The sequence below is a fragment of the Mesitornis unicolor genome, unplaced genomic scaffold (genome assembly GCF_000695765.1).
Source record: "Mesitornis unicolor isolate BGI_N332 unplaced genomic scaffold, ASM69576v1 scaffold999, whole genome shotgun sequence".
NCBI lineage: Eukaryota > Metazoa > Chordata > Aves > Mesitornithiformes > Mesitornithidae > Mesitornis > Mesitornis unicolor.
In genome coordinates, this window is record NW_010204998.1 from 1 (window position 1) to 10,720 (window position 10,720).

General features: G+C 50.8%; 2 protein-coding genes across 2 annotated transcripts in view; one reads left to right on the forward strand and one right to left on the reverse strand.

Annotated features, from left to right (window-relative positions):
- Positions 1-698: 698 nt before the first annotated feature.
- On the forward strand, positions 699-5,615 carry LOC104545945 (probable ATP-dependent RNA helicase DDX11; the record flags this gene model as incomplete). The annotated part of the gene is made up of 9 exons (XM_010191212.1): positions 699-771; positions 1,147-1,250; positions 1,610-1,759; positions 3,517-3,585; positions 3,756-3,856; positions 4,267-4,351; positions 4,904-4,979; positions 5,156-5,310; positions 5,433-5,615. Coding segments are annotated over 9 exons (876 nt in total), but the record flags the coding sequence as incomplete, so codon positions are not given.
- Positions 5,616-7,196: 1,581 nt separating this feature from the next.
- Positions 7,197-10,720, reverse strand: part of WASH1 (WAS protein family homolog 1) — a 30,840-nt gene continuing 27,316 nt past the window's right edge. The window contains 5 exon segments of the mRNA XM_010191211.1: positions 7,197-7,387; positions 7,907-7,975; positions 8,637-8,795; positions 9,155-9,319; positions 9,784-9,988. Of these exon segments, the coding sequence (XP_010189513.1) occupies positions 7,236-7,387; positions 7,907-7,975; positions 8,637-8,795; positions 9,155-9,319; positions 9,784-9,988 (750 nt within the window). The 3' untranslated portion in view covers positions 7,197-7,235.

Genomic DNA, 10,720 nt, shown 5'->3' on the forward strand with positions numbered 1-10,720 from the left:
CTCTGCTCGGCAGCGGCTTCAGGTCCTGGCTGACCTTGCTGGGCTTGGGCAGCCCTTTCTCCTTTCTCCTCCTGGCCCTGGCTGTGTGCGTGCTCAGCAGTCCCATGCCCTTGATTTTCTCACCACGGCGGGAGCCCATCTCTCCTGTGCCAGCAACCTACAGGAACCAGCTCTCCCTCCACACTAGTGCTCAAGGAGCAGTACCAGTGTTACTGATGTAGCGTCTTTTGGGACACTGGTACTTTACACAGAATCACAGAATGGTAAGGGTTGAAAGTGACCTCTGGAGATCACCTAGTCCAACACCCCTGACAAAGCAGGGTCACCTACAGCAGGTTGCACAGGATCATGTCCAGACAGGTTTTTAATATCTCCAAAGAAGGAGACTCCACAACTTCTGGGCAGCCTGTTCCAGTGCTCTGTCACCCTCAAAGATTTTCCTCATGTTGAGCTTGAACTTCCCGTGTTCCAGTTTGTACCCATTGCCCCTTGTCCTGTTGCTGGTCACCACTGAAAAGAGTCTGGCCCCATCCTTTTGACCCCTGCTGTTTAGCTATTTATAAGCATGGATAAGATCCTCTCTGTCTCCTCCAGGCTAAACAGGCACAGGTATCTCAGCCTTTTGTCCTAAAAGAGATGTTCCAGTCCCCTCATCATCTTCATAGCTCGTTAACCTCTCTTCGGCTTGTGGCTCATAGGTGGCTGATTTCCGAGAGCAGTTGCTGTCCTGTGCTGGTGTGGACCCTGCACGTGTTGTGGAGTTCTCTTGTGGTGAGCGTGCAGGGGTGGCAGGGATGGGTTGTGATCTGTCAGTGCAGGACCCAAGTGTTGCAGTTTGCCTTTGGTGCTGGTTTGGCAGTGCTCTAAGCAACTTGGCATGTTTCCTAGAAATCAGAGCAGCAGGGAAGGAGTTCCCTTCCACTCTGAGCTTCCCCCGTGGTTTCGGCCAGTATCAGCCAACCATGTGTCGTGTCTTCTTCCCAGGGGCTCAGGGAATGGAAGTCGGAGCTGCTGAGAGACTGGGGCACTTTGGCTTAGCCAGGCAAACGTGTGTGTCCCTCACTGCATGCAGGCAAAGCTGTTCATCTGGTGGGGTTTGTGCACACAGCAGTGATGTTGACTCTCACTACTTGTTTTTGTCTCTAGGACATGTGATTCCTCCAGAAAACATCTTGCCTATAATCCTCTGCAGTGGTCCTTCCAACCAGCAGCTGGAGTTCACCTACCAGACAAGAGACCTGCCCCAGATGGTCAGTCTTTCCTTTGCTCCCTTCCTCGGTATCTCTCTTTAGCTTCACAGGACACTGTGTGCTCTGTTTGAAAGACGTACCAAGAGAAATCCATGGGATTTGGGGCAGGTGTATTGCCAAATAATTGGGGAAAAAAGAACAGCAAAAGGAGTTCTGAGAAAGAGAGGCCAAGCAGTGAAGAGCTTTTTGGTGATGCCCAGCTCCCCTAAAGAGCTCTTTTTGACCTGGCGTACGTCGCACATTTTTCCTCCCCTCAAGGCATGTCACAGGGGAGGTGTAATCACAGGATTGAGCACCGAATTGGAGCGGCATTAGCTGGAGCTCCTGTCAGCTGCAATATGCTCTTGTCTCTCTTGCAGATGGATGAGACTGGCCGAATCCTTCGCAACCTGTGCAATGTGGTCCCAGGAGGTGTGGTGTGCTTCTTCCCCTCCTACGAATATGAGAAGCAGGTGTATGCACACTGGGAGAAGACGGGGCTGCTCGCCCGCCTGGCAGCTAAGAAGAAGGTAATTGTGCAGCCAGGGGCAGCTGGTACTTTAAATGGTTGTTTCAAAAACCAAACAATTATCTATGTGTTACCAGCCTCTCTCGCTGCGTTGTTCTCCTACTCTGCACAGCAGAGCAGAGCAGATGTTTATCTAGCCAATCCCTCCAGTAATGAATAAATGATACTTCCCGGGCGACTGATCACTGAGCTGGGGATCTAAATTAGATTAAATACAGCTATAGATTCTTTAAGTGCACAGTCTGTGTAGTGGCCATGGGGGGATATAATCCTCGCTTTCCATAACCAGCCAGCTTGCTCCTGTGCGGCTGGGAGGTTGTTCAGGTTGAGCTCTTCCAGGGAATTTGTTTTTCCCAGGCTTGGCTATGTGTCCCTTGAACAGAGAGCAGCACAACTAAGGGCTAGGCAGGATGGGACCAGACTGCAGTTCATAGGACAAATGGTGGTGTTCTGGTGGAAATGCAGAGTGGAGAACTGAAAGACTGTAGCAGTGGTTACTCCTGTTGGAGGAGCGATGAGGAACATTGAATGGGGAGATGACTGCAAACATGAGGTCTTTGCAATGACTCTCACAGGTTGGGTATTGAAGGTCAGGCAGTCCGAGTGTCTTAGAGTGTAGGGCAGGGGTCTTGGATCATGTGCGGGCAGTGGGGGTAGGGGAAGAACTACATATACCCTGGCTGTGATTTCTTCTTACTAAAAGCTGAATAACCATGCAGATTAGGAGAGCAGTCCCAGATATTTTCCAGCCTTCATGCAGGCGTTCTGGCACATGGATCTGCCTGTAGGTTTTTGTGGTGGAAGCACTGTGCTTCAACTGCTCTGTGTGTTTGTACAGCCGCCACTCGCAGTGCCTCTCAGGTGTGTTCTGGGGTCCCAGCCCTCTGCCTGGTTGCCTCCAAGGCTTTGTGGCACGATCGGGCAGCTTGCTCTGCTTTTCAACTCTGATTTGATCTTGTTTGGCCTTTGCAGTCTCTAGCAAATTGGATATGCATAAGCAAAGCAATTTGGTAGAAGGGCAGCAGTTGTGACTTTCAGCTGCCCACACAGAAGATCATATCATAGCAGAGGAAGGTTAACGTCTTTCCTGAGGTGGCTGTGGTGGGAAATCACAGTGAGACTATATATAAATTACACAGGGAAAATTAATTTGATAGTACTTCTTGCTGACCAAGAGAAAACACATCCTTTGGGTTCTTTACTGTCACAGGAAAGACAGATGTTACACATCTTGTTTACTGGGAAAATAACTTGTGGTTTAGGCCAAGGTGCTCCATCTATTAAAGCAGAGCTCAATTAACTGCAAGGGCTTTCAAGTAACTAATTAGGCATGCTAGAATAACATAAAGAAATATTATTTCATGTATGCTTTGCATAGAAAACTAACTTATTCACTGGGCAAAGGGAGCTATTACTTGGAATTAATCGGCGATTCGGATTGATTGGTCCTGTCACTGTCCTCCAAGATCTTGCAACTGGAGCATCTCCTCACTCCACTGGATTTTTGGTCATAGATGGAAGAGCTGCTCATTGCTTTCCTGTCTTTCAGCTCACAGATGACTCGTAACTGCTTGCAGAATTAGACGTCTAAGTCTGTTTCTTAAAGGGGAAAGGTGCTGGTTTAAGTTGGGTTTTCAGGCAATTTGCCCTTCCCTGATGTTAGTTCCAAGTGCTGTTAAATGGTGTGAGAGTAAAATGATTTGCTTTCTTTAAACTGCTTGCTTCCTTTTGCTACAACTGATGCACTGCCTGCAACAGATCTTTCAGGAGCCGAAGAAAGCCAACCAGGTGGAGCAGGTGCTGCTGGAGTATGCCAAGTGCATAAAGGTAAGCTGAGCTGCTGGAAGTGTGGCACCCCAACTGCGTATGGGAGTGCTGCTAAAGAGGGCCTTGCAGCCTAAAACAAGGAAAGGGGGCTCTAGCCCAGGTGTGGGAGTGTTCCTGAAGCACAGAAATCTTCCCTGCTCTGGTTTAAGTCGCTGGTCCCTCTCCTGCAGCGCTGCAGCCAGGCTGGAGGACAGATGACAGGGGCCCTGCTTCTTTCTGTAGTTGGAGGCAAAATGAGCGAAGGCATCAACTTCTCCGATGACCTGGGAAGGTAAGGGGGGCTGCTCCTTGGAAGGTGAACACTGGGATTGTGGTGCAGGGACTCCAGGCAGGATGGACACATCAGTACTTGCTCCCCAAAATCCTGGGGGGCACATGGCTTGGGCTGATGTTTAAACTAACGGGTCCAGGTCTGCTGGGTGGTGTAAAACCTTGTCCAGAGTACTTTTTGTGCGAGTAATGCTGTTAAGCTTGCTGCACTAGATAATCGCTTGTTCTGGCACCCTGAATCCCTCTGCAGCTTCCCGTTCAGAACGTGCTTGTCAGACCACTGTGCTTTATTGCTGCCTTTGGTTTTCAGGGCTGGCTGTCTTTCAGGGGTGCAGTGACCTCTAATTTATCAGTCTACTGGCAAAGTGCTCTAGGATGAGACATTAAGAATAATGCAGTCCTCCTTTGCAGGTGTGTGATTATGGTGGGAATGCCTTACCCCAACATTAAATCTCCAGAGCTCCAGGAAAAAATGACTTGGCTTGACAAAACAATGGTAACAGAGACACTTACACCTCTGCCTCTTTCACTCTGGCTTTTTAGTACTAACTTTCCTCCCAGCACATGAGTCCCAGGGCTGCCTTCAAGGATTTGTTTTCTTTGAGCTTGCCCTTGTTTTCCAGTGTGTATGGTTCTGAGGGCATGGCCCTCTCCATGCTGCATGTGTACAGGTGGCCCTAAACAGCTCAGTGGAGGGAAATGCCACTGAGGCTCCCTTCACCTCAGAGGAGGTGGCAGGGTGCTATAAGCTGCTTACCAGGATCACTACTCCTCTTGGCTCACTTGTTCTTTCCCACTGCCCACTGAAGATGCTGTTCCTGGGCAGCTGGGGACATGTTTTCTGCCTTCAGGGGGAACTTGGGCTGGCTCTTTGTGAATGCTCAGCATTGTTTTCTGACTGCAGCCTTTCTTCTGTCCCTCCTTAGTCTCAGCTTGGGGTCTGCTTGGCCACCCACTCACTCTGCAGGGGTAAAAGCTTTGTCATTAAGACTCCCTATTTTGATTTACATCTGCCTTATGTTCGGTCTTACCTATTTCTCCTTTCCAGCCCAGAGCTGCTGGCCAGGCACCTAGCAGAGTGCTGATTGAAAACCTGTGCATGAAGGCAGTAAACCAGTCAATAGGTAATTCATCCTTCCTTGGACAGGTTGGGGGATACGAAATGTGACTGCACTGAAGTAGGAGGGTGGGAGAAAGGATGCATTACCAATCGGTCTAAGTACAGATGACGGGAACATGAGCATCCTTGCCTGAGAACAAACACTTGGGCCAGTTTAATGTGGTTGTACACTCTGTCCAGGCAGAGCCATTCGCCATCAGAAGGACTTTGCAAGCATCCTGCTCCTGGACCACAGGTACGCACGCCCTGCCATCTTTAACAAACTGCCGCAGTGGATCAGGGAGAGAATCCAGGTGAAACCTGCCTTTGGATCAGCGTTTGCAGAGTTAAGAAAGGTCAGAACATGTATCATGTACCGCTACCAAAACTGTTTCTCACTGTACTCATCTGTACTTTTCTCAAACCTTCACATTAGAGTAAGGCCAGGGACAAACTGTCTGGTTTTGTGTGTTCCTAGTTCCATCGAGGGAAGTCAGACACTGTGATGCAGACCAGAGAAGAGGCTGTAGGTCACCTCTAAGAGCTGTACCTCTGAAGAACACCCAAAACAACACAAGTTCCTGCTTTTCTGCACTAAGGAGTTTATTAATCTCTGCCTTCTGCTTCCTTTGTGGATATTGCTGTTCAGTATCTGAGCACTATTATGGTGAGACAGCCTTCAGCACCATAACCAGGAGGGAAAGTGGTTGTAGGTCTGAGGCATGTGAAGGTAGTAGTGGCAGGCTCCTGTTTGTTTATAGCTGTTAAGGTTTTATTTAAATAGATTAAATATTTTCAACCCAAACATTCCATTATGGGGAGTATAATTATTTTGACTGAAGGTGTCTGCCTTTTCACATTGAATATAGGGGTCTTGATGACCAATGGAAACATACAGCTTTTCACAAGAATTGTAAACTCACAGGCCATTCAACATGTGTCATGTTGAAATTACACAGACTGGCGGGACTGGCAGCTGCGGGTAACATTTCTTATCCCTTTCTTTCTACCTTGCTTCACACAGTCAATAGCTTCAAGAAGCAGTTCATTCTTTCAAGGGGAATAAAGATATGGCTGTAATACAGCAAAGCACTTCTCTTTGATCAGGCTTAAGCACAGGATTGCTCTGTTCTTTTTACTGCCTGGGTTTCTGAATTCAAAGAAACTTTCTGTGGAAAATAGTAACACTTGTTTTTTTAGTGTGGGGTTCTTTCCTAGGTCGTGGGTCAGTGCTGGAGGGCAGCAATAACACCACAGATGGCTATGTAATTCCACAGCTGTCCCCAGCTCTGTCATCCTGAGCCTGTCTCTTCCCAGAAGCTTCTTTTGCCTCCTTGCAGCAGCTGGACACTGCCTCTTAAGGCTCTTCATAATGAAGAAAACACTTCTAATTAGACACAGAACTACTCTCCACTCCCTAGATGTTAAATTAGCCCCAAAGGGAAAGAAACAGCTGCTTTGAGAAACTTCTGTGGCGAGTCTCCTGCCCCTTCAGTGGGTACAGACCCCACTGTCTGGAGCAAGTTCTGCCTTAACTCCCATGCAGGCTCCAGTGGGAGTAACAGCTGGTGCCCTCCAGCCCTGGCTGGTGGTGCTGGGCTGTAAGGCTTGCCCTTGCCTAAGATCATAGTGGACAGCTGGGCTTTCCCTTGAGATGCTTAATTGAGTGCACTTCCCTCTTTTGCTAGAGCAAAGACTCCTCCAACTTTATTGATTGCAAAGAATTACCATAAGCCAGGTAGAGAAAGAAACCATGGTGGGCAGAGGCACCAGGAATTAAACCTCCATGAAGGGACAGACACTCATTCTCTCTTCTAGTACCAACCAAGCACACAGGAGCAAGCAAGCAGCAAGGAGACAAATGAGGCAAGGGCTGTGTGCCTGCAAGAGATACTTCTGCAGTCATCACCAGTCACATTAGGAAAGACTGAGGGCCCTTTAAATCAGAAGCAATGCTCGTTCTGATCCTCTGAGCACAGACTGCCCCCCTGCCTGCCAGCTAAGGCAGGATTTATTGCGCCAGCATGAGCAGCAGCAGCATTTGAGATGGAATGTAGTATTTAGGGTGAAGAAGAGCAGACAGCAGAATATAACCCTCACTGATGGCTATATCCTCACCAGCAGTTAGCTCCTGTTGCTCCTGCTCTTCTTCGAAAACCAATGATGGGGTTCCCCTGCCATGCCCATGCCCACCCTCCAGGAGGTGCTTCCAAAGGCTGGTGTCTCAAAGGTGCTTAGTTCAAGAGTCCTGGGATTCACACTGACACTCAACTGACCCTATTTATGACTCCCAGTCATCCTCATCCTCCTCACCCGTGGGCTGCTGGGGGGGTGGGAGGGGTGGTATTGAGTCTGACATACGAGCAAAGGCACCAGCAGAACTTCCAGGAGCATCGGGATTTCCAGAGGCTCCTGGTCCTTTCCCTGAAATACCTGTGAGGGAAGGAAAAGCACCAGTGAGTAACAGCTGGGGACTAAACATGGAGGCTCAGCAAAGGGGAGGGGAAAAACAGCAGCACCCAAGTGCCTCCAGCAAGCACAACAGCCCTGCAGAAGGGCTCATTTCACCACCTGTGCCAGGTGCTGAGGGGTGACACTGGTCCTAAATGCCCAGAGTACCTGCCAAAGCCTTGAGGCATCTCATCCTCATGTGCATCCATGGGTGAGGGGCCCAGCTGCCCCAGCACTGAATTTAGAAAAAGGCACCTCTGTCCCTCCCTTATAGGCAGCTTTCAGAGTCCAACCACTGCATCAGATGCACAACGTCCTCCAGCTGGATCTGAGGTGGAGATTCCCCTGCTCACTCTCCAGACCCTCCCAGCCACACTGGCACACTCGCTGGGGAAAGTGACCCTGTTGCTATTTCTAGGGCTGTGGCTGACAGCTGAGGAGCTGGAAGGGGCTCTCCCTCTTTCCTAGGAGAAGGGAGCAGCCCACCCTGCAGGACAGTACCTTTGCGCCTCAGCACCAGTTTGTTGAAGAGGTCTGACATCAAATCTCCACCTTGTCCTGTAGCTCTCACTGAAACAAAGCAAAACCCCATAAGTCAGACAAGAAGCAGCGTCAGCCTGAACCTAGAACTATGGTGAAAGCATTTTCCTGCAATACTGCCTTCAGATTAAAGAAAAAAAAACCTGCCAAGCCTCTAATCTTGTATTCCCCCTCTTCTACCCCAATCTCTTCCACTATAGTTTCAGGTCTGAAAAATACCTGTACTGCAGCGTAACAGCATCTTCTGGGAAAACCCAAGTGGAATTCCTTGAGGAGCAAGAGAGGCTGGGCATTTGCAGTCTCATTCTGCCAAACCAGCTCCATCAATATCCTCCCAGCTACATAAACCAATGTGCTCAACTGGCTAGGCCCTGCCCCTCTTCGCCCCAGGGTTTCCTTTGTGTGTCTGTCCCCATGCAGCACACGTGAAACCTCCTCACATGTCCTGTGACAGAGTGGGTCTCCATCAAGAACACGAATCCCCTTCTGGCAGACAGAGTTTAGCAACTTAACAGAGCTTTGGCTGAATGGGAAACACTTGAGCCCCATACCAGCCTGTGAGGAGAGACAATGCCTTTCCCCTCTGCATGATCACTGTGCTCCTGGCTTGCCCATCTCCCCCCAGAGCTACACCTCCCCAGCCCCCAGGCAGAAAGCAAGAAAGATCTGATCTGCCAAAGAGCCTCAGCACCTTGTTCTTGTTCCTTCTGCTTCTTCTTCTCCAGCTTCCTCTCCTTGACGCTGCGCAGGTTAGCCTTCCCAATGCCACCAGCCTGCCGGATGGACTCCAGGAGACTGGCACGCCCAGTCGAGGGGTTCACCACCTCCTTCGGGGCTCCCTGGAGTGAAGCTGCAGGGACAGGAAGGACAGGCAGCAGCTGTGGGTCAGTCCCCCAGCCACAGGCCCAGCTAAATCCCCATGGAAAAGGCTGCTCCAATACCCCACCAGCTTCTGCCTGGGGCAGCAAGCCTGGCCCAGACACCTCTCAGTGATGGGCGAACATTCAGCCCAGCCAGCAGTAGCCCCACCAACTGGGAACTGAAGGCGCGCAACTCCCGGGCAGGCAGGAGCTGCTTCCCCTCTCACTGCAGCTTCCCTCCTCTATTGGAAGGCTGGGAAGCCACAGGGAGCCAACCAAAGACACAGGCTGGAGCCAAGGAGTCAGAGTTAGAATCTGCTGGTGAAGGTGTGAGGTGCCCAGCCCTTACCTGCAGGCACTGCATTGCTGCTCTCCTCGCTTGCTGTCCGCGCTGGCTCAGAGGGGGCTGTGGGCTGGGGCAAGGGTGGCGGAGGAGGCACAGTAGTTGGCATAACAGGAGGCGGTGGGGGAGGTGGTGGTGGAGGAGGCGGCAATAGCTCAGCATCTTGAAGGTCTGAAAGATGAAAGAAGTTGCATCTGAAGTGTCTCAGAGGACAGCACACTCAGAGCTTCAGCTCAGAGCTTCAGATGCCTCAGCGGCACCGTGCAGCAGAGCACTCCCACCCTGTGCAGCAGCTCTTAACAGCAGGCAGGACCGAGGCAGAGTTTGAGATTCCCCTGCTCAGCCCTCCCCAGCTGCATCCCACTTGCACAAAGGGCATCCCATCAGGCTGCCCCAAGGCCAGTCCCTTGCACACCGTGCTCCCTCCTCCCTAGCCATGCAGAGGGTGAGGGAGGTAAAGGGCCCAGAGTCTGGCCAGCACTTGAGCAGGGCGCAGCTTTGACTCAGGCTCAAGCACAAGCCAGAGGTATCTCCAATATCCATCTTAAAATGTCCACCAAGGGACTTTCTGCCTTCCTTCTAACAATCCTTGCCTTCCTCCATCCCAGGTTCCTGGGATCAGGGATTGGAAATACCTGGTTGCAAAGGCTCCACTGACTCAGTGTTGAAAGTGGGCAGCTCTGGAATAGCACTGCTTGGGGCAGACGGTGCGATGCCTGGGCCCAGGTCAGCACTGTACATGAGGTCTGCAGCAATGCCAGGCAGGTCTGGCAGGTAGGATGGCACATCAATCTCTGGGACCTGGCCCAGATCTGGCACGTAGAAGTAATTTTCAGCTACCTAAAAGAAACCCAAAACAAAAAGATGAGGCAGTGACTACGCACTTGCTTTCCCTTGCAGCAACCAGGGGCACTGCAGGGAACAGCCTGGGCAGCACTCAGAGCTGGGTTCGTGTGCCTTGGTATAGTGGCTGCTCATCAGCTTCCCTACAACTCTGTGCTCCTGTCCTCTGACAGCTCCCCATGCTCAGAGGCTACACCCTGCAGACCAGGCTGGGAAAAGGCAAGCTGCAGGAAGAGGAAGAGGTGCAGGACTCTTCCTGGTTTCTTGCAAGTGGAGTCCCTCTTCCTCTGAAGGTTTCATGCACCAACTTTTGCAGCCTATACAAGCCAGTCCCTACTCCAGAGGAGAATGGTGCCTGAACTGTTTATGAGATTAAGATGCAGGAGAAGCACAACCAAGTAGCTACAGAGGTTTGGGTTTGCGTTTAACACACAGGCAAAACAGTACCAAAGGTGGGCTGTGAATAAAGGGTGCTGTTTGCTATACACACTGCTGTCTCCTCTGGTCCAACATGATGAGCAAATGACTTTCAGGGTCCTTTCCCCAGCCCCAAACCATACATTCAACCATTCAGGAGCAAAGCTTCAGGTACAGCCACTACCAGGTGTCAGGTACAAGGCCAGTCACGTGTTGGGGCAGCTGGGTTGGAGTACTGCCTGCCCGAAGTCCACACCAAGCACAAACCCTTTGCTTAGGCTGTCTGGTCTTTCTGTCTGTACCACCAGGCAC